Here is a 24709-nt window from a genome sequence, read left to right as displayed (position 1 = left end):
ACTCCCTTCATCAACACCACGACCAGTGGCTGGACTCCAGCGGGATTATGCCTTATCTGACCTCAGCATCATCAGCCCTCGATTGCCTTCCTTCAGGATGGAGTCCAATCGTCAAAGACGTTGCATTATTCAAATTTGTACAATGTGTAATAAATGATTGTGAAATTCCTGGTTGAATTACTTTTTTCGACATGCTATACTGAGACTGTTTTTGACTTTTTTCGACATAACTATGACTATATATGACTGACTGGTTTAGTAACTTAAAAAGTAACTTCAAAAATAACTTTAAAAATTAAGTAATTATACTATGACTTTTGACACATTTTACAATTACAATAAAAAAACATCTTACATTATGCAAATAAAATGTTATAAAAATATCATAGCAGTCTTTAGTATAATATAAAATGTTTAAAAAAAGAATATGAAAAATGAATATGACATGAAATTATAATTTACTCGTCTGCGGCCCAATTCAACAGCTTAGATTTCACGCACTACTCAGCTACTGTGTCAACCTGCGCACCTCTAACATCTGCAAACTTCTGCTCGGAGGCTGGGATTGCAGAAAGTGTACATTGAAAATGGCCCTCCCCCAAATGTTGCATAGCCCAAACCATGAAAAACAACCCCACACCAAAAGTAGAGAAAAGTATGTGGACATTTGCCTGCTTTATATATATATGACAAAGTTATAAAGTGTATTTCTTTATATAAATAAATATAAAAAAAAGTAACTCTTTAAACTGTATTGCACACATTCCTTACTAAATGTGGTCATTTCTTTATTATGTCTCACACTTTGAATCCATATTATAAGTTATTCATCAGAACAGACCCATATAGAATCCTTCAGCTCGACATGGAGTAACGAAGAATAATAACAAAGGATGCATGTTCACAATTATAATGTTGCTGTGCGACACTCAAAACTACTTTGTTTCAAAAAGCTGTTCAGGGTATTGGACATTTCGGGAATTACTCTAATTAGCTTTTAAGCAGAGAGTTAGCTAGCTTAGATGATTGATACCACTCAAGCAGGTCCAACTCTGTTAGCTTAACACTAGCAAACAAGAAAAAACAGTAAAAATTTACAAAATCTAGTGTGAAGGCAGCAATATGGTGTTTTACAGCGGTTAGCTAGCTAAAAACGGATAATTGTCGTTTGTACAGTTTTAACAACTTAGATATGATAATTGCTGAGCTTTAGAGGCATGGGTGTATAAAAAGAACCGGATACAGAGTCCCACGAAGACCCAAAAAAGTTTGACTTCGGAGTATAAAAAATTGAAATTCCACCGTTTGGCCACAATATGTAATCTTCTTATCTATGCAACTGCTAACTCTCCGCCAGAAAGCAATAAAGTTAAGCATGTATCCCAAACTGTGAAGGTTTCTCCGTGCGTTCATCTCTTTTAGCCGGGAGACTGAAGAATGACAATTAAAACAAACATATTCAGCCTCTATTCATGTTCAGTTTAGCTTTTCGTACTTCACAATACTGTCAGATTACGAGATACTGTATGGCACACACTAATAATGGACCAATAGCTTGACATTTCAAAGTGCACATTTCAAAGTCAAGACAAAATACAAGGACGTAATCTACGTATACACAGATTATAAGACTTGATATTTTTCTCCTATTTAGTACATGTTTTGCAAAGTTGTCAGCAGCAAAACTTCTATTTACTACCTTTGATTCTATCACATTAAACATTTAATTATAACAAAACAGTGCCGTTGTTTCAAAAGGTCAACCAGTGTCAACGCCAAACTCCTTTGTTGACTTGATAAGAAAGAAGATCTGACAGTTTTGACCTCGAGTCTGTAAAGTCCTTATTTGTGGTCGGTCAAAGTCTGGATAATTTGATTTGATTTGAGCGGCCGTCGCTCCGTGGTGTGTATCTTGGAGCTGAATTAAAAACATGAAGAGCCTTTTAAAATATATTCTTTCAGCTGAACTTAAGCACCGACAGCCTTCCTCACATCCACACGGACAAAAAAATGTCAGTTTGAAGAGCTCATGTAAGATGACGCAGTGACATACAGTTGAGACGGTCTTTTTGAGGATTCATCCTCCAAGAATAAGCAGTTTGAGAAGAATGAGGAGGCTATTTTACAGGGGGGAGCTTTCAGAGAGAACAAGCAGCATCCTGGTCTCCACCTAGGTTTGTGTGGCCTCTTCCAGACCTCCTCTCACTCCTCTTCTTCGATCTGTTCTTTACCAAGACATCAGCTCTACATCCCAGCCACAGGTCGGACCACGAGAGGGAAGCTGGATCCTGAAGTAACATCACGTCTAGGCAGCAAGACCTGCAGGCAAAGAAGAAATTAATTTAGTTTAAAACAGTGGGGGATGGATATAGATCATTACTCTGGTTTACACTATAGCCAATTGTTTGAGCCAATAAATAGCCTAAAACGTGTATATACAACTGATATATACACGCTTTTAATTAAAAATAAATCTCTAGAAAATACCATCCAGTTATTGTACAAATATGCTTTTAACAGCTATTATTTACTTAAAATGCAAAAGTATCTCCGATTCATATTCATGAATACAGCATCAGCTGGAAGCCACTTGCAGATAAAGAACAAATACATGTTTGATATGTTAAATCTAAACATCAATTTCATTGATTAAAATAGTGCAAAAATAACTAAGTCATTAAATGATGTTTACCTGATGATGAACATCATCATACTGATTACTACTGTTTTCTGATAATCATATTGATTATAACAGATTGCTTGAGGAGCATGTGGTTGCAGTAATTATGTTGTATCTGCACTCCTAAAAACATGGCGGGTCATTACAAACTCCTGTAGTTTGCTCAAACCTACAGAACTTTATTTTTAATTCTAGGGAAAATCCAAAAGCTTCAATACTGCCACTTGATAGCACGGTGCAGCCATAACACAATATAGTCTTCGGTTTGAATATTTCACTCAATTTAAACATCATGATCGACCTTTTCAAGCTAAAGTTATGATGTAATTGTATGTCTTTTACGTGAGACTATATTCATGTTGTATTATACAGTGGAGAAGGTTTTGAAATAGCAATTGATCAGTGTGGAACTAGAGGATTGTTTAACCTTAAAGCTACTTGAGGGGAATAAAAAGGAAAAGTTTATAAATGTTTAACTCTTAATAAATAACTAAGAATGACTTTGATTGTTGCTTATTTAGTCATGAAATGTAATGTTATGGGAAAATAAATGATCTGAAACCAAGTTTTCGGTGCCTCAAAAGGAATAAAAGGAGAAAGCCGGACATTAAAATGATAACGTGGGTTGCAATGGGAACAATTTTAATTATCACCTGAGAGGTACAGTGGTACGAACATAAGATTGATTATTGATCCTTACCTGTGTGTTTGCGGCTGCTTCACCATTAACAGATGTTATATGGCGTTATTGCCGCTCTCTGTGGGAGGAAAAAAAGAGAGAAATCAGTTTAGTCATGAGAGGATACAATGACTCTGACATCTTTTTAACCAGCAGGGGGCAGTATTACACAGAAGTTCTCCCCTTAAAGGATGCATCAATTAAAACACCCCTCTGGTGTTTCTGGACAGGTGTCACAATCCATCCTCCTGAATGACAAGATAAGAAAACATCCTATTTAAACTTCGTCCTCTGTTTGATGAATGCCCTACTCTTCATTCTCATATTTCATGCTCATCTCTCTTCCTCCTCTCATCCTCTTCCTCTGCTCATTATCCCTCTCCGTCTTGTCCTTCCCTCTCCCGGTTGATAATAGCTTCTTCCTCCCAGTCTTTCTGCTTATGCGGGTGAACAGGCGTCTGGGTCCCGGCTGATAGTGTGGCTGTGATTCATTTAGACAGGCTGGCAGCAAGCTGTGTAAACATCCATTAGTAATTCATGACTCTGTCCAGCATCCCCAGGCTTCAATTAACCCTTCCTCTCAGTCACCCATCTCTCTCTCTCTGCATCTCTCCTCTCATTGCTTTTCATCTTCATGACCAACTGCATTACTCCCAAAAAAAAAGTGCAACCTGCAGTCTACCATGCACTGCCTGTGTCTACCATTGATGAGCCATTAAGATCGTATCCTCTTACTGTCTCCCAGCAGCTCCTCAGACATCAGACTGTCCTGACGGTTTCCCAGAACGAAGCCCAGGAAGGAGAGGATGAGGGCGTCCAGGATGCCCATGATGGCCAGGATGTAGGCCCAGCGCACCGAGCAGGCGCCCAGCGTGTACTTGTCCGTCTGCTCGCCGCACATCCGCTTCACCTCGTCGCTGTCCCAGCCATCCGGGTAGATCATGCAGCCCAGAATCAGACATGTGCCTGGATCAGGAGGAGAGAAAGATGGGTCAGGGTTCAAGGTCCTCATCGGACTTGGATACATTCCATCGCTGCATTGAGTATAAACTCAAGTGTGTGTGTCAGGTTAGCCCACAAAGTTGTGTTGCCAGCAGATTAAGCAAACGGATAATCTCCGGAAATGTCGGTGACCTGTGTCCCTCCTTCCCTTTACTCCGCCCCCCCCGTTGCTCGTCTCACCCCCTCCCCCGCCTCGCTCTCTTTGTGGCGGCCATAATACCAAAAGAGACCTTTATCCAGCGGAAGGATGACTACATGGGTGTCTGGGTCGTGTCTGTTTTTCTGTTAGTCATAAGTTAAACACAACCAGACATCGCTCTCACAGTTGTACCAATAAAAGCAGCAACAAGCTACTGTAATAATAGTCAGTATTGATGTAGAAGCACTCTACTCCACATCCTCCACCTACATTTCCCAGGAGGCACCGAGTATCGACTTTCCTGCAGCCTTCCTGAGTTTAGAGATCAATGTTTTCTGAGCAAATGGAGGAAAAGAAAAGTGTGTAAAGCAGCAGTGGCTCTTTGTAATACATTTATTTTTCTTATTATTTTTATTAGACACAATGTTCCCCGTCTGGTTGCGTAAGGGAGAGATAATCGCTGTATTATTAACCATCAGTTTTTTGACACACAGCTTGTATGTCTAATAATAATAATATAATTCCTTTTAATCTTTGACTTCAAATTTGCTCAAAATTAGATACATAACCGGTTTTATTATCTTCTTTAGCATCAGATCCCAGCCAACACAGGATCGTGACAGGATTTTGAGTTGAACTTGCACACCGTGTGAAGTACAATGGCACTAAAAGAAAGCTTGAAAGAAAGCAACAGAGGATGTAATCTGTGAAATTCACAAGAAAACATTTCTCCAATATGTGAAAAACTAATTGCCAACAAGGGGAACATCTACATTACTGCTTAGTGCTAAAGCCTTAAACCCACAGGCTTATTCATGCCTTTTAAAGTGGAAGTCGGGCTGCTTAAAATGTGTCACGTAAGGATGTCTTAATTCTAATTTCTGACTGTTCGGATCTTCAGGAAATGGTTTTTCATGTTCACTAAACTCTAAACTTTCACGGCGTATTAGTGTTGATTTCCTTTTATTCATATTAGAGGATTTAGCACAGTCAGTGCTCCGTTTCCTGTAAACAACCTGCTCCTGCAGGCAGCTGCAATATTAATAAAATAACTTGAATTGCACACCGTCTCAAAGGCAAATCTTAAGTCTCCCGCAACACAGGACATGAAAGAGACACCGGGTCTGTCTGACTCATCTAAAAGGCCTTAAAATGTCCATTTCTGTGCTGTGGTGCTTCAGACTTAAACCTCCAGTAGCTGCGGGCTTGATGCCACGAAAGCCAAAGTGTAAGTCGACCTGAAGCTAAATATGCCGTCCTCACTCTTTGCATAAAAGTACAAAAGAAATGTAATTCCTCTCACTGACTGATCTCATTATAATCCATTCATCTTCTATACCTAAACGTTTTCCAAAATGTACTGACTTTAATCTTTCAACTTCAGCAGACATGACATTTTTTCCTGTTATCAGCAAAGCTAAAAAAAAAAAAAAAAGATATCCCCAAAACAGCATCCAAATTTCGCTAAAGTAGGCTGGGGGCAAGCTACGCCGTGTAGCTACAAACAATCCTACGAATGACATGCAGCTACAGTGTAATGTGCAGTAACGACAGGGGTAAGCCAACGGGGTCAGCCTCTTCATCGCCCGATAAATAGATTCTCCTTCATCTCAACATCCCTGCAGCCACAGCAGCCTGCACACAATCGCTGCCATGAATAACGAAAGATACCACGAAACGAAGACGAGGAATCATGTCGGCTCTTTAAATGAGTGATGTTTTCAACCTAAAAGCTCAGGATAACATTCGGACTCGTAGGAAAGAAAACGAGAGCTCTGGGTTCAACACTTCAAATGATTTAGGTCGACTGAAAATTGAGCTCACAAGCTGTTCAGAAATATTCAAAACAAGCTTCGTTCATCGTGGTAGTACTCCAACTCTGCAGGAGGTGGCTCGTAATGAGCTGAAGTTCATACTGGACTCCTGAGAACGACTCTTCATCGCACGGGGAAGAGGAGGTCAATTACTGATCAACGCTACATCTTCCTCTTTCATCTCCTTACTAGAGAGACTTCAGGTGTGTTTTTCTCTTTGGTCGAGTCAGTGCTGAACAGATGAAGTATTCTGGATTCCTCGACAGTAATTAGTTAGTTTTTTTAATTCAACTGAAGTAAAGGTGAATTTAAGGATAAGAAGATAATAGTGTTGAAAGTTGATTGAAACTAATGTAATAATTATTATATTTAAAGAGGACCTTAATAGTGTCGAAGGCGGTGTGCAACCGCCCTCTCTGGTGATGTCACAGTGTACCGACACACCCTGGAGTACACTTCTACATCAGCGCAGTCGGCAAAAACAAGATTTTCAGGGTTCTTCAGTTGCTCTTTAAAGTTTTTATCATGTAAAAATACTAAACATTTGCCTCCAAGTTTTGAGAATTTGCTGCTTTATTAATTCAATATTTTATACACGTTTTGATTTTGGACTGTTCGTCAGACAAAACAACCAATTTGAAGACATCACCTTGGGCTCGGGAAAATTATTTTCTCAGTATTTACTGACAATTTGAAGACTAAAAATGTTCAAATGGAGGTCACACTGAATAAGTTTGCCAATAAAAAGTTTCTCAAACATCCCCATCATGCATTTGGATGCCCTTGATTTCTCTCTCTTAAACAAACACACACACGCACGCTAAACACACACTTCCTCTCCACTTGAAAGCTTCCCAGCAGACAGCTGTTGGCAGCGACAGCTGGGACAATCAGAGGAGGAGGTGTCACAGTGTAGACCTTTGTGTCAAAACGCCACATGCTATATCACACGCACACACACACGTCTGCTTTGTGCGATTCATGTTCCTTTACACCTCGCGGTCACCGAGGCGGTGCGAGTGCAAGCGCAGGTGTGCACGTGTAGCGTTGTGTTGGAGATAGAGAGCTCATACCGTCTGCACTGAGCAAGGTGGACCATAACAAATTATATTAATGGGTGTTAATTGGGGCGGAAACCGGCAGATGCAACAAGGTATGAAGACGAAACACCTCTCTCTCTCCACCCCCCCCCCCAACCTGATCCCTTCTACTCCACAGAGGACTGAGGAAGCATGTGTATATGTGTGTGTGTGTGTGTGTGTGGAGAGATAAGACAGGAAAGGAAGCATGATTTGCAACACATATCCTGCCATATACCCCCCCATACTCATTAACACTTCTTAGGTCCACACAAGTCAGAAAAGACTGCACTGCATAGTCAGCCAATAAAAAGCTACATGATCAGGGATCTTTTATTACCGTTGGCATGAGAAACATGCTTTGTTCAGCACTTCATCAGGCTCATGAAAAGAAACGAGCCAACATTAAATCATAATTGTACCCATATGTGTACATACAAGATTTAGACAATAATTAAAGCAAAAACATCAGTCCAGCCCTTTACTGTGAGCAAACATTATGTGAAGCACACCAGAGCAAAAACAATCTGAAACATAGTATAATAATCTAATAAGTGTTACAGTTACACTTCATTCTACAGGTCCAATAGTGTCAGAATTGGTTGCCAGTTTCTCAAAATCATTGCTAATGGAAACCTGGCAACCATTACAGTCGAACCCCGGTACAATTTATAGATGCATAAGGTCTAGAAATACTGGATGAAGTCTTATAAAATAGGATCCTCAGTGGTAGCTACAGCTCTTATTCCCACACTGCAAATACTATCAATATTTGATACATGGCCTGATATTGAACAAACCAATCTACCATCAACACTGTCTGTAATGAAAAGACAGAAACTACAGAGGATAAGAATATCTCGTCGCTAACTCAATTTAGCATCGAGCTGAACTTCCCCGCCGACGCTGTGATCCTGAAGGAGCTGTCCACACGCTGCAGTGCTGAAAACTCAGCTACAACTGTTTTCAGCTGCTCCACTCTGCACAACAGTTCCCTGTGAGTTAGACACTGACCGGGGTCACTCTGGGCCACCCTGTATGCGCGCCAGCACACAGGCGGAAAACTAAAGACTTTTCCCTCCCCATCTCCTACGAGAACCATGTTTCTGTCGTCACTGTGGATGATAGGTAGGGAGAAGGAGAGCTGAGGAAGATGAAGCACCGACTGAAGATGAAGAGAAGGAAAGAAAGAATAAAGACAGGAAATGAGGAAAAAAATAGTAGAGGAAAGATCTATGGAGCTCGGGCTTAAAATAACATCAGTGGTGGCAGTGTGGTGTTTGTGTAAAAAGAGACAGAAATGAACTGCAAGATCAGGATGAGTATGAGATTTTTGAGCACAGAATCTAAAAGTTATTGATATTGTAAGATACGCGTGTCATTCTCAGGTGTAGACTGGAGGGATTCGGCAGGAACACGGGTTACACGATTGGAATCCCAATGCCGTTTGAGACGTGAAGGGAATGAAAGTGGCCGTTTAAAAAACGCAGCGCGAGAGAGACCACGCTCCTCCGTCAGATCAGAGGGAGGCGCACAGACGGAGAAACCACACTTCAAAGACATAAAAGCAGACCGACTTTCAAGTCGGGGCAAAAAAACCGCGTAATCCACTCTTTATTTTATTCCCTAGGACGACCTCAGCAATTAGGCTGTCCTCATTCAATTGATTGAAAAGCTAAATAAAATTTAACTCCGTGTCAAAGACGAGCTAGTTTGGAGATGGTCCGTGGAGAAGAGAGTGCTGTAAAATTGATTCAGGATCAAATTTCCAATCTAATAATCTCTGAGTGGAGAGGGAAGCAGCTCAGTTCTGTAGAAGTTATTATATTATTACTGCTTTATCATTTATCCAAAGAAAAACATCTGACCGTGGTTCAAGGATACACACACCGTTATTTAAACCTAATGTAATAGCAGAAACTCAGCCGCCCTTAGTTAGGCTGCTGTTGCTCTGCCTGTAAAGTTCTCTGTTTTTGTGCATCACACAATAAAGTCTACAGTAACAAAGATGCATCACTCGAAAGGAAAACCACTTAAACATATGTGGAAACGTTGCTACTCCTTCAAAGAAAATGGTAAATAATGTGAGAATGTGCTCAAAAGTTAGTGAATTGGGATTATTTTAAGAAGTCTCCAGCGGCCCGTTTTTAAACCCCTCGGCGTGGCAGTGCCACAGAAACAAAGCCTTCTTATTTTAGTCATAATCTGCATAAAAGTTATTCTGATAATCCTCCTGGGCGGCGGTATTGTTTTCCTCCCTCAGACGCCTCCTCCTCCTGCACGAGGCCCTCCTGCTGTGTTACAGCACACAGGAGACGACTTCAGAAGTTGCATCCAAACACTGATGTCGCCTCAGATTCGGTCGCCTGTCTCGTTTGAAGTCGGTCCTAGTTGGAACAGCCTTCTTCTGAGTATTCAAAGCGAGCTTTAATCAAAGCTTCCTCTGATTTTCTTCTGAGCACAGAATATGTTCGGGAGTGGGAGGTCGCTCCCCCACACCGAGGATCCAATCGGCTGGTTGGATGAGTGTCAGCGCTGTAGCGTGACACAAGTGTTTTCTCCCTTCCGTCTCGTCTGATGAGTAAAGCCCCATATGAGCACCATGTCCTCACGTATAAACATTACATGAAGCAGCTTTTGTTCTCAGGAAGTTTCCCACAAACCTATCAGGAGGCGATTAAGAACAGGTGTTCACGTTATTCAACAGCTCCCATTGGTGAACCTGAGACGGATCTGCCAAACAGGATGAACGCTGCATCCCAGACTTAAGGAAAACATGTGTTAAGCCTTGTATGCTCGCTGTCAGTAAAGCTAAAATCCCCCCCCCCGACGCCGATAACGTTTGTGAGGCTTAGCAGTTGACAGACGAGGAATAAAACAGTTTGCGGGCGAGGAAAAAGCCCACATGGTCAGATTTTGTGATCCGAAGAATTCTACATTACACACTTGATCAACCGTTGTTTCATTGAAGTGCTCTCTCTTCCCTCTGCCTCCTCAGATGTTGGCGACGGCATTCTTGAACTCAACTCAAGCAGTTCTGAATCTTTAACGGTTGTCCTTATTTTCCTCTTCCAAAAACCGGCTGCCTTTGAAGTCGAGCCGAGGGGATTGCTCCACTTCGTTTCAGCAACTTCTAATGCGTCTCTGATCTGCGGCGATGGCAGAGAGTACATGTTCTCCTCTCTTTCTCGTCTTTCAAGCCTTTTCCCCCCCCCCCCCCCCCCCCTCTTCTCTGTCTCGCTCTCTTTCTGCAGCACTGATGATTATGTGAGGGCAGGACAGAAAATATACAGAGCTCTGTCTTACTGAGGAAAATCCACCAGTAGAGAAACCTTTAAAACTACACGGTCCAACCAAAGGGTGAGTCAGTGCAAGATTGTGTCAAAAAACACAGTTTATTTACTCGCTGTTTTGGAGCTTTTGACCTTTTTACACACAGACATCAAGGACTTTCAGACATATATTTCTCTTAATCTTTCTGAGCTTTTATTTTCATCCATTTTGGCTCAAAACTTGAGACTGATGGTAGTCAAGCTGCTTCCATTGTTGTCACTATTGCATCGATGTGAGAAGAGAAGCCCTCATCTTGCCACTTGTCATGCAGCTGTGATGTTTCACTGCTCCGGGGGGAGGGGGGGATGATGATGATCTCCTGACCTGTGTTTTGTGACCTGAAGCAAGTGGTTGGCTTTTTTTTGGGGAAGCAGCTGAACATCGCCTCCTCTTCCTTTCGGCAGCTCCTTAAGGACCCGAACAGCTCACTACTGGCGATCTCGTGGAGAGAGAGAGAGAGCGATGGGAAGCTGCCAGCAAGCAGCGGCACGGAAAGGCGTTTCCATGGCAACCGGCAAGCTCGGAGGGAGGAAGAGCATTAATGGGATGGCTGCGAACATCACCGAAGCAACACACGTCCTCTGTCCTCTCTCCACACACACACACACACACACACACACACACACACACACACACACACACACACACACACACACACACACACACACACACACACACACACACACACACACACACACACACACACACAAAAAGAGTCCGTGATTTCTGATCCGTGACCTTAGAAAAACGGAGAGAGTCTCCTCTCTCAGGTCTCTATTGTTCCTCCAGCGTAATAATAAGTGAGTCCGCTGGGATGTAAACACTCACACTTCTTCACTCCCCCTGCTAAGTTTATCAAATAACAAACCTCTGCTGTGGCGCTACACGAGCTCTGGAGCCTTTTGATGTCGTCTCCAGCTCAAACCTCATTTGTATTCTACGTCTGTCCCCAGTTTTCACGAAGCTTTCTTTGATTCAATCCCCCCGCCAATATGTTTCCCAATGTATAACATTGTTAGTCATGTTTTCCACACAGCAGGGTGCAACTCCTCATTTGCAGCTCAATACCGCCGTTGTGATCGTCGTAATTAGGCGTCTACCTCGGAGGGAAACCAGCGGGACGAGACGCCTCGTTACTGTGATCCATGAACGGATTTCGGTTCAGTTCGTCCCATTCAGAAGGTATTTCAGCAGATAAACATCAGATTTGAGTCATTACTCAATAACAGCTGTCATGTTTCCCCATCAGTCAACCCACTGCAGCCCTTAACTCTTCTGAGGCCACAGAGAGTAATACATTCTGGATGTCACGTCTGCATTATGCTACAACGCTGCAGTCACCAAACGGCTTCCTCGTTCACTAGGAGGGTATTGATTGAGGAGAGGGCGGGATGTCGGAAATGAAACGTCCTGCTGAGAAGTAGATTTAATGGATCCGAGTTTTGTTTTGGCTCTTTGGAGAGGAAATGTGGTTGCACTTTAGACCTGCAGAGATGACCAGAAAAAGGGGATTTGTGGGCTGTAAAGTGGATATTTTGGAGACGGGGGGGAAGCGCAGAGAGAATATAATATATAAAGATTACTGTGCTGAATAAACAGTTAAGGAAGTAGGCAAGATCCATCTTAAGTGCAATGTTTTACTGTCTTTAGTTTCGTCAAACTACAGACTATACATGTGTTTATGGACCTATTCATATTGTATTCTAAACAAATTCAGTACTCATTCATATCTTACTAAACAGTCTGAAGCAGCTTTCTTAAAGTTAATTCCTCTAACCGTCATCCGAGAAGAGAGTTCATCGCCGTTTTTTTAGGAGTTTAAAATTTGGGCTGTGTGTTGCAACCTTCACCGAAGTGTCTTTTCTATAAATCAAGGAGCACCAGAGCATCGTTCACCCTCAAACAATGAGAGCCAGGTGTCATAACAGAATCTGATATATGATGAAGACCTGAGCCCGCGCGTCAGTCTGCTCGACACTCGGCATCACTGATTAACTCAAACACGTTGAAACGAACATCACTCAAATGCACAGCCTCGTCCGAGGCAGATAGTTTAAAATGGGTCACCGTGTCCTTGTCCCGCTGCCTAACTCAGGAGGAGGAGGATAAATCAACCGGCTGTCTTCTCTGCCCCGGCCCAGTGATCAAGAAGATAAACCCCCGATGGGAAATCTATAAAGCCGGCCCTTCCTCTGGGAAACGTGTGAAAGCGAGCGGGCGGTGGAAGAGAAGTATTGACGACAGTTAGAGCGAGCTGTGGAGGACACAGCTGCAGAGGCTGATGGATCAAACAGATGTTTGATATAGCTGCTACCTGCTGGTCACTCATTTGTGTACAAAAAGAAAAGAGAAAGCTGCCAGGTCATGTTTTACCCCTTTATTGCCCTTCTTGCTTCACAACGGAAAAAACGACCTGCTAATGTACAAAAAGCGTAATAACTGGCAGCTCCTTGTTGTTTTTTTTTACCAAAGTATCACTTATTATTCAAACAGCATTTAAACTGTGTCCTCATATTTCATGTTCCCTGAGGCGGTGACAGACTAAAAGCTTCCATCTTGGAAACACCAATCAAACCAGGGAGTTTTGCAAAGTACTGCCAGCATGGAAATAGCTGAATCCAGCCCACAGACAAGCTGCAGAATGAAAGATCCTGAGATCATCAGTAGCAAGGAAGAGCTTCTCAACAGCACAGCAAACATGTGAATGCAAACATGACGTCTTGTTGTTAATACACCACATTTGTTTCTGCTTAAACACGGCACCATCTCGTAGCCCTTGGGTTGGTATTAATTGTGTGAAGAGTTTTCTCTGTATCTTTGCCCTCAGGTCCTAATTAAGAGGAAAAAGCTACAGGTTCATTTGCATTCTTGAGCCGCTGAGAATCAGAGTAGTTACAGCTGCTATCGGCAGATTCAATTCTGAAAAACTGCATACGCACAACAGAGAGTCCAGACACTCGGAGGCTTTCATTCACGTCTAAGAGTGTCATGATTTATTCACAAGCAAGCAGTTGTGTTTGCATTTATAATTCAGATCGAAGTGACCCACTGCAGAGAGACGATGACAACAACAGGAGCATTTCAATCTGAGCAACTGTGAGCTCAGATTGAAAAGGCCCGAGGGACCAAGAAGCCACAAAGTCATCCGCCGGTCGATTTGGCACACTGTTGGTTCGGGGGTCTCGTTTCTCGCATTCAGCCCGTCACATCCCATCACAGCAAGGCGAGCCTCAACGCTCGATCTGGCGCTTAGCTCTGCTGGGAAACTTTTGCATAGGTTTCCGGTTGTCTGAGGTTTTGAGGAGTCGTCAGTGAGAAGGTGGCAATCGACGACTCCTCATAGGGGGAAAAGGTCAGGGCAGCAGGGACGGGCTACTATCAGAATTTCTGCTCCACCTCCAAGAGCTAATAAGACAACGGCTGATATTCATAACTCTGAAGAACTAGAAGAACACTCAGAGCTCAAATCAGGCCAGTAGTTTTCCTGTTATAATGCTGAAAAACAAACAAACAAACCGAAAACATAACCTCCTTGGCGAAGAAGTTAGTTAGTGTTATTCTGGAGCTTCCCATAAGACTTAAAAGGCAGCAGGAAAAACAGAGAGTATGTTGTTCTCCTGTGGGACGAGCTTATGCTCCTTCAGATTATCACTTTCCCCTGCTGGGGGATTTGTCACTTATTCCTTGTGCAGCGGACAAGCTGTTTAGTGACGCTTCCTCAGGGACACATAATACAACAGCAGACTGGGGACATTTTATTTATCGCAGAGAAGGAAAATAACAACATCGACGGCTGCTGGTCGCATCAGTGATACTCTCTAGTGTCTCTCTCTCTCACACACACACACACACACACACACACACCGTCAAACTCTAAGCTGCCACTAACTCATCTTCCTCGCCATCGTGCCATTCAGCACTCTCATTTCCGTCCTAAATCCCCTGCTGTTAGCTCTCCTGCTGCTCCATAACTAGCACCTGATTAGGTGTGTTATTAAACCCTAAAACTTCAGCACATCCACATCCTGCAGAGACTCCTGGAAAGACCTCGTTATCTCCCCATCAGCTTCACCACCGGCTCCCTCTGTCTGGCAACTGGACACTATCCCATCATCGTCCCACCAATTTAAAAAGGGCAACGCAGCTCTGGAAAATGCCAACAGAACTTTAAAGTGGCACAGTTTCTTCCTCCGGCCTCAGCTAAACATAAGAGAACCAGGCAGGTCTTGTGAAACATGGAACCATACTAAGACTATCGGCTGCCTCCGACAGGCACACTCTTTAGACTTTTGTGTTGCTTCCCGCAAGCAAATTAAGGGTGTAATTAGGAGGTTCAACTCCGAGTTCTTATTAACAGCGATGCTGAGAAATGTCCCTCAGCAATTTCGTAAGAACATGAACATTAAACAAGCTTCCTCACAAATGGTTTAATGAAGAGGTAATAGAGCCTGTGAGGTCTCTGGTGCTCGTCCCCACAAAGCAATTGTCCAGAACAGTGCCAACAATATGACCTCCTCAGCCAAAGCAATAAGGTAGCTATGATCCACAAAATCAATCAAACACAAATCTATGGCCTTGTGGCTTTTACATAACATGTTGTCGTTTGTGCATCCACATTAAACACCCCTATCACTGCTGCTCATTTATTCGCAGTTAAACCTGGTGGAGCATAATTACAGTCCCTGAGTGTTTTGAAAAACGAAGGACTCTGGATGTAATTTCCATCTGTCAGCCTTGACGGTTTCTTCTTCCTCTTTTCCTCATCGTCTCACATAATCTCCGTCTCTCTGCTCATTCCACTTCCTAACTAGCCTGCAATCAAAACCGTCAGTCACACTTAAGGCTCTAAATACCTCGCGATTCCCTAATCAAGAGACACCACTCTCGCTTTACCTCGAGCGGGCTCCAGATGCCCCTGCGGCTTCACCTGTCGATCACGCCACGGCTAATAAAAGACTAATTCTAGGACCAACACAGTCCCACAGTTCGTGAGACTGTCACGAAATGCAATCAATTGGTTTCGTTTGCAGGGGCCATCAATTTAACAGTGAAACACAATTTGACGAGGAACCGACTTTGACGTAACACCTGCATGCAACACATGCTCGCTTCCACTTGTCAACTCGTTGCAACACTTCATTCAAACTCGACAAAAATAAAATTAAACTCACCAAACAAACGTCTTGGTTAGTGTTCCCAATGTGCCAACAGTCGCCCACTCTGGTTTTGTCACAATAAACCCTGAAGTTAGTTGTTAAAATAAGCCCTCGAGCGTTACACGCTGTTTGTGAGTTTTCTTCTTCTTCTTCTTTTTTGTTTGTGTGTTTTCGCCGCTGTCTCTTCTTCGTTTGTTGACCATTTCAGCCCCCTACCGGCCGGAGTGGGGAACTACCAGTCAATTACGGTATAAAACTCCGTCAATAAAATGTATTTTGAGATCCACACTAAAAGTATTGATTATTTTCTCAAACTCAATGTGAAATATATATCAGCAGAGACCTTGAAATCAATGTTATACAAAGCACAATGTTGCTGCAACTTGTAGCACTAACTACGCTGTTACCCATGAAATATTTAGCGCACATTAATGTCAAATTGGTCCACCTGCTGGAGAAGATTTGTGAGCAGCTGACACAGATATGAGGACCTGGAGTCCGGCTGTGCAGCACCTTGGACACAATGTTCCATCTCACCTCTCAGACCAGACCACACACCCCATAAAACACCTCACCTTCTGGGACAGCTCTAAATCGCCTCGCCCACTGCGTGTTTAGGGTTATTCTCTCTGGGTGACAGCTCTATTAAGTAGCTCACTGATCATCCGGCTGCTGGACTTTAAAGGACACATTTCATCCTTTTTAAGCTCTTCTTTTTGTGTCTATGTTTAAAGGGGTATTTTTTTCATATCCCATAACACAGAACAACCATCTGGGTCAGACACCACTCAGAAAATATTGTAACGTACGTAACTTGGGAGTAATATGTGACTTCAGTGTCTTGCTCAAGGACACTTTAACTTTTTGAGAGGAGGTGCATCAAGAGAGATCAAACCTCCAGCTGTATAATTGTTAGATGTTTAAGCGTTACCAACTGAAATGTAAACAAATTCTAGTTATCAGCTTTTGAAATTGAAAGTTACATTTTGGACCACACTGTAAAAACTGTGATTGGCGTTAATTAATACCTCCTAAATAAATAATAGTAACCTTTGCATAATTAAAAAAGACTATGTAAAGTTTGGAATTACATTGAGCTGAATCCAACAAATTTCAATTATTTATTAATTACATTTTACTTAATTTAGTTTGAATAAAATCATATATTCAGTAAATGTAAATCAATTTCACCCAGATATTCAGTATGCAGAATATGTCGAAAGACTAAAGAGCTTAATTTTCAAGCAGCCAAAGAAGCACAATGATGAAGTGGCTTCATTATTTTCTCTGGGTCATTACTTTCCTAAATGTTTCTGTAGTCAAAGGGACGGTGAGGCTATAAGAGTGTAGGCTGATAGAGGTCACAGAGCCGTTACTGTCCCTTTAAAATCCCCAGCAGCTAAAGAAGGTGATCCACTTTCTTAATCCTCGGAATTAGTCTTTGAGATCTGTGAGCTTTGGTCAACTTGGCTGGCTATTCATTTAGCTGATTCACTCTGCATGCGTCAACATCTCTCTTTTTTGTTTATTCTTCTGTATTGTTTAAATGTAATTACCATCCATGCACTGTGACCTCTCTGAGCTTTAAAAAATAAAGAGATTTTTTCTATCGGGCAGACATAGCGAGCACTTAACTGATTGGTGGAGAGAGGAAATAAAAGATGGCAGATCTAAAAACCTTTAGGTGGACACTCTGAATCCCTTTTTTGCTCTTCTGCTATAGCTTCTTTGTGTGTGTGTGTGTGTGTGTGTGTGTGTGTGTGTGTGTGTGTGTGTGTGTGTGTGTGCGTGTGCGTGCGTGTGTGTTCGTTTATCTCTTAGTCTCATGTGTGGTCATGTTACATCACTGTAAAGCCTCTCAGACTCTTCAGGTCCTTCATTATACGTGTGAGAGGATAAAGACCGGTCTGATGTCATTAGCTCTCTGCCTGACCATCTCAACTAAAGGTTGATCACTTAGGAAACAATATTTTACATATGAAAAGTTTGTGGATAATCACAGATTTCATAAGTGCTAAATGTACGTGGTATAGGCACATGTGATTATCAGATGTTTAACATATGAAATGTAAGAAATAACATAAAAAAACAACTATGTAATAAGGTGATAAATATATTCTAGACCTTGAATGTGTTCTTTCTGAATCTCAATACAAGTCAAACGGACAAATAAAGGAATTAATGAATACATATTTTTCATTCTTATGTATCTCTTGTCAGGAATGAATACAGAATATAATGTGTCATTTCATAACGTGTATTTCAGATTAGATAAAATGACTATGAAGGAGTAAACATGTATACTTATTGGATTATTAGATGGACGGAAATAACTCGAGCAGTATTTCAACCTGAAGATTTTCCCCTTTCAGACATTCCCTGGATCAGTTTTCATGATCTATCCGTCTCCTCTGCAGACGTGATAGCGTCTCGGTGTTACTTTCCCTCTTCTCTCCAACAAACAATGTGACGGCGATAAGCAGAACGTCCCGGTTCCACTTGACATCTTTCTGAAGAGGTGTAAAATTGAATACCGCACGATGCGCCAACAGTTAATACTATCAGTCAGTCAGACGCTTTTATTATCAAACTGTGTTATCATAGCAGCGTAACAACGACACACCACTGAACTACTGCACAAGCAGCTGTCCCCTGTTGGAGCGCTTCTTCCTGATATTCTGGAAATCAACGTTTGGATCAATGAACCTCCAGCAACCAAATGGACTTTCTAGTTTTGGCTCCGAATGCGAGACCACTTAGAGACCCGTGAGGAACTTCACTTACTGCCCACAGGAAGCTGCCGGTCAGGCAGCCGGGAATTGGACCCACCTCTGACTCCCCGGATTTACACCCACAGAAAATGTGCAGCTGTTCCTTCCACACTGGTAATGTTTGTGTTTGAGAGATCCAGATGGCCATCACGGCTCTGGAGGCCATCCAGGTTATTGAGCACCAACATGCCTCCTGTTTTCATTATCACTGGCACTTAGTGAGCTTTTAAAAAGGGTTTATAAGTCATAAATGAGTAATTTATTAGTGGCAAATAAATCACATATCTATTACTATATATATATACATATATAAATAACGAGTCATTAATAACCTAAATGTCATTAGGGTGTGGAGAATACAGTTGGCGTTCTCCAGATTGCTTTTTTGTTTTAATAGCTCTCTAATTCACACATTAAGTGTGAAAGAAATGAAATGAAAAATCGACATTAAATGTCTTAGTGGTGCTAACACAAGCTTAAAACAGTTTCAATTCTCCTTGGCATAGATTCCACTTGTCTCTGAGGGGATGAAACAGTTTTTCAAAAGATATTCCCTCATTTGATGAATAAATCTCCCGTAGTTGTTCAATTAGGTTGAGGTTTATTTGACTGCAAACGCCGCAACTTATGACTCACATCATTTTCATGTATGTTGTTTAACATTGTAGATGATACCACAGGTCTGATTTCAGCTTTCAAAAAATAGGTTTCATCCCTGGTGGACTGGTGTGCAGTAACCAACATGGAGGTCCAAAACAAAAGGAAGTACTTCCATAAGAGCCACAGTGGACTGGCTATCTGGTTTTGGTCATGAATGGTTTGGAAATTCAGCTGGCGGTGTTAATGCAGAAAAGTATAGAAGAGAAACAGAAGAGAGAGACGTAAAAGTTGTATCTCTGCTTATGCCGGATGCCAGTGCGCCTGCCAACGACTGTTCAAAGTTATGTAAAAGATTTGTGCAAACTAAAAAACAGAGCATCAAGACAGACTGTGTTTTTTTCCCACATCTGCAAAGAGGCAAAGAAACGGCTACATCATTACAGCGATGATCATTATTCTTATCTATATTTCTAAAACTCATCAAATATTCAGGACAGCCCATCGTTGGAGAAGAGGGCTGCCTCTGAGCTGTGTGTGCTGCCTTTGATAGCAGAGCACAGCATCTTCATACCACCTGAAATGACATCTGACAGGGAGGATTTTTTTACAATCACGTCGGGATTTCAGACGTCTTAGAGAGAAGAAGCACCTCGATATTGGCTATTTAAGCTGTCTAAAAGACCTTTAAATGGCAGATTTCACAGCAGATTTCACAGCCAATGAGAGACGAGATGAGACAGGCAGAGTGATACTGAATGGGGCTTTAGAGATTATCAAAAATGATTATTCTTTCTTGGTAAAAGTCCAGAAGTATTAGCTGCAAAATGTACTTAAAGTATCATTAAAGTATCAAATACTTGTTTTTCACACAAAAAAGGCCCCAGTGGCTAATATCATTAGATTATTAATACTGATATTAAGCCAAATATGTTTGTGTTTTGGACCGTTGGTCAGACAATACAGCAATTTGAATATGTCATCTTTGGGCTTTTGGAATTTGTGACATTTTTATCGTTTTAAGGCAACTTATGGACCAAATGATTTATTGTTTAAGTAAGAAAATAATCAACAGATAGTCAATAATGAAAATGATCATTACTTGCACCCCTCGTCATATGTTTTTAAATCTTTTCTGAAAGGTAACCACCACCAACAGCTGCTGTGGAGTAAAGAGTTCAATATTTCCCTCTGAAGAGTACTTGAGCGCAGTACTTGAGCAAATGCACTCTCCACCACTGCAAACCACATTCACAGAAGCCACCAGAGATGAAAATCTGATTTAGTTCTCTAACCTGAATGTGTTACGGTCACGTCTGCTCCTCTGACTTGGTGAGAAAAAAACCTAGAGAAAGCCAGCATGTGACTCAAGAGGAATAAGAAGCAGCTTTGATCTGTGATTAAAAAAAAAAAAAACTGCAAAAACTCAAACTGCCAGGATGTGCCACTCATTAGGATTCTGATGGAGCTCATCACAGTGCAGTCGCTCCAAGATAATCCAACTCACAGCTGCTAGAGTTATATATTTTATATATATATTAGCAAGAGAGGGGCTTTATTTGCTAAGAAATAGCCTCACATCTGGCCAATGGCCCTACTAACCTCCATATCTAATCAATGGCTTGTGCAGCGAGCAATTAGATTGCGGTCTGTGGTTGCTGTTTATTGCTAAAACTGGTGATGAGCGGACTTTGGGACACATGTTCACCCTAAATCAGAAAGGATATTTAGCCCGCTGTGTGTTTCTGAAGGCAAAAATAGAAGCGCGCTCTCTATGAATGTGATTATTATGGGCTGTGACATTAAATTCCCATTTGAGAACAAGCTGTGTTTTACAAGCAGGCATCTGTGACGATGCACAGTGTGATGATGGGATATTAGCTATACACACAAATTAGATTTATATGAGAATTATGAACCTTAAATTATGCTCAAAAAGTCATTATATGTTTCTCTGGGTGTAAATTGGTGTGATGGCACTCATCAGAGGAATAACATCAAATCTGTTGTTTTTGGCTTGAATTACAGTTGCTTCATTTACACACTTGATCTGTTGTGTCTATTAAAAATGCTTATTTTTCACAGCATATTAAAAAGTCCACCATCTCCCCAGCAAGTGTTGAGTCAAGGTAGTTTGAATGACACAACAATCGCAACAACAGCAGATTTAAAACTTCAGGCGCATGAATATCAAAAGACTTTTAAAATGTTTTGCCTCCACATCTCTGCTTGGGGCTAACAGCCAAATCTCTGATAGAACTGTCTGTGGTGGAGTTGCATTGTGGGTAATGAAGGCGCCAGGTTTTGAAGAGCACGACGAATGAGTGGAAAATAAAAGGCCATATCTCTGCTTCTGCTGCATCATTTTTTGACAATGTCATAGGAGTGTAACCCGAACACTAAATTGGTGGAGAACTCTTTAAAAGTGATGATTAAACGGGCAGAAAAGGGCAAATTGGTGTTAAATGCAAACATCATCAAAAGCCTGCTGAATATGCACAATAAGAAAGAGGAGAAATGTCAAGTTGAAGAGGTCACGTTTTCAACATGTATACAGTAATTGATGCATTGTAGAGTATTATCGTAGTTGTAGTATCGTTAGGTTTTGAGTGTGTTCGCCTATAAGAAGTTTGTATGTGCAGATATATGTGATGATTATGTAACTGAGTTTGTGTTCATGTGTGGTATATTAAATAGGATGATGATATTATATGAAATCTTGGTAGATTATATGCGAAAAAATTGATTTACTTTTTCATCAAAATGTTCTTTGTGTGTGTTTATTATTCTTTATTATTACATTCAATATTTCTAAAATCCTAAAATAAACCTCTGGTTCTGTTGCTCTGTAGATCCAATCTATCAAAAGTAAAGATTTAGGAGGAAAGTTGTTAAAGTTGATAATTACTTGTCCTTCTCCCGTGTGTACTGAAACTCTTGGCTGAGATATAAAGCTCAGTCATTTGAAAATATCATTTTTGGAAGGAAATCAAGATCTTCTCTGTCTGCTTCAGAGAGGATGCTGGAAATTTGACTAAAAATAATTAAATGTATAAAGAAGCAGTTTAGTCAGTCACTTACATGTCCCTGCTCCTTTGAACTTCTTTTCTCATTTACTCTTACATGTGTTTTTCATTTTCATTTAATGTGCACGGTGGGTTTGAAGATGTTAGAGAGACCCTTTCTCATTAAGAGAAAAAACAATTCGCATATTTCCAATTTAAGCTGCAGTTGAAAGGCACGCACAATGTAAACCCTAAAAAAATAACTGAGGACTTACCTGTTAGGTGAGAGTTTATTAAGCTTTTATACTGACAGCCAAGTTGTTTACCACACAAATATGACAAAAATATGGATGTACTTTGGAATATTTTGCATTTAAGGGATTTAATCGTCTCTGAATATTCAAGCTTTGGGATGAAAAACATTCTGAAAATACATTTTTGTTCATTTAAGGAAATCAAACATTTACATCACTGTCTGTGTATTATGGGTAACCTCAAAGTCCACTTCTGACCTGCAGGTATCATTTTTAAAAGATTGTAAAAGATGCTTGTATCTTTTCATTATTTAACTCAACACACTGTTTTTCACCATTTCAATCTGAGGTTTTACGTTCCCCCAAGACTGCACTCCACCTACACTTAAGACAGTTACATAATGCTTTATAGGGCTTTGATAACCACATCAATGCTATAAAATTGACAAAATAATGAAATGGGGCTGTGGACAATCTATTGGAGTCCTCAACCTGAAAAAGCAGGAAAACGTGTAACCCTTAAAGCTGTGTGCATTTTGATCATTTTACAATCTGTTGATGGTAAAACATGTGATTGTGAACAATTTCCAGTAAATTAAACTATACTCATGTGAGCTGCAAGTGATGTTTACAGATCCCGATGACCTGCGTATGACCTGAACAAAAACAGGAGAACATCTGGATTTTTATGAGCAGTCTGTGTGAATGTTGAACTGTTTTTATACCAAACTTTATGAGGAGATGGGGGCAAACTCTCTGATTGTGGACCAGCATTTCTTGTGGATTGAATCTCATTGGAGCGCCCCACACACTCTGACACACTGAAGTGTCTCATGAAACTACACAGCCTGTAGTCAGAGCAGAGTCTCCTACCTGCAGCCAGCTGCATCCAGCCGCAGATCTTATACACGGTGCCGGTGCTGCAGAAGAAGAAGAGCCCGAAGCAGCCGATGCAGGAGATGACCAGCACCATGGACATGCCGATGAAGAAGGAGGCGGCCTTGAACGCACCGGACGGGATGGTGCTGAACTCGGTGAAGCTGCCCTGACAGGTCAAGTCCCGGGACAGCCCGTTCCCGATGCAGTAGTGGAACAGACCGAAGTAGCCCGCCTGCGGGGTGTCCATGCCGTCTCCGATCCAGTACGGCTGGATGAAGCACACCACATTGACGATGGCGAAGAGGATGGTGAAGATGGCCCACAGGACGCCGATGGCGCGGGAGTTGCGCACGTAGTTGGTCTGGTAGATTTTGGCAGCCTCGGAGGCGGGGAGCATGGTGGTGGTCGTGCCGGGGGCCCCGGGGATCATCCTCCGGTCTGTGTGAAGGGGGGTCCGGTCGGTCCTCAGGATCAATGAACCTGTGCTCAGCAAACTAACATCTGCCGCATCTGATCCGTAAAAAGGCAACAAAGCACAGTGTTCTGCAGAACTTGTCGCTGTTTTCGGATTTTATTAGATTTTTTTTCACGACTTTATTCAGTCACAGCTGTTCCCACAGCATCACTGCACTCTCGTATCCATGTTCATTCATCACTCTCGCAATAACGAAACGTGAAGCTCCGGGCGAGAAAAAAAAAAGCGAGCTTTAGAAATCCATCTTCCATTCAGAAGCCCGTAGATTTTTACATTTGTCCTCATATGTATCTAAAAATGTCGCTGCCTGACTCGAGTCCAAAAACAGAGACTGTTATTCCGACGAACGGGTTCAGCTCTGTGATTCACTGAGTGAGATCTCGCTGAAATGGTGCGTCTGTGCTCGACGCCGGCAGACCAACAACCGCAGCTGAGACCCTGTAGTGAATTAGAGGAGGAGGAGGATAGCCTTGGATATCGCAGGGCCAGCCCACATCCCTTAATCCCAGTCTGACGCATTATTCCAGGAGCACGCGCGAAATCTTAAACAGACACAATAGAGAACAACCACAGTGTAGGCGACTGCAGCTAATAGTCCTACATGTAATGCTCCTATAATCACACTACGGCTGCATCACATTTAAACCCCAATTGTATGAGCGAGGTATGGACAAAAGCACAAATTTAAAAAACAACAATACAACAGAATAATACGAATAAGAATACAACAAACATACAATGTCTGTAGCACTAAATGGATTGGCGTTGGCTTCCAATGAGAAGACTATGAATATTATTTCCAGATGTTGCGTATACATTTATGCAGTTTTAAGTTTAGCCTACCCT

General features: G+C 41.7%; 1 protein-coding gene across 1 annotated transcript; it reads right to left on the bottom strand.

The window, feature by feature from the left end:
* Window positions 1-667: 667 nt before the first annotated feature.
* lhfpl3 (LHFPL tetraspan subfamily member 3) lies at window positions 668-23818 on the bottom strand. The gene is made up of 4 exons (XM_076111898.1): window positions 23383-23818; window positions 4095-4325; window positions 3381-3438; window positions 668-2319 (listed from the first exon to the last, which is right to left on the bottom strand). Exons 1-3 carry the CDS (start codon window positions 23816-23818, stop codon window positions 3416-3418), a joined length of 690 nt encoding a protein of 229 aa, XP_075968013.1. The 3' UTR covers window positions 668-2319; window positions 3381-3415.
* Between the last annotated feature and the right edge of the window lie 891 nt (window positions 23819-24709).

This window comes from Anarhichas minor, unplaced genomic scaffold (genome assembly GCF_050575085.1).
Source record: "Anarhichas minor isolate MPS153535 unplaced genomic scaffold, ASM5057508v1 ptg000045l, whole genome shotgun sequence".
Lineage (NCBI taxonomy): Eukaryota > Metazoa > Chordata > Actinopteri > Perciformes > Anarhichadidae > Anarhichas > Anarhichas minor.
Note: the sequence above shows the minus strand (reverse complement) of the source record. Positions and strands in the feature narration are given on the sequence as shown.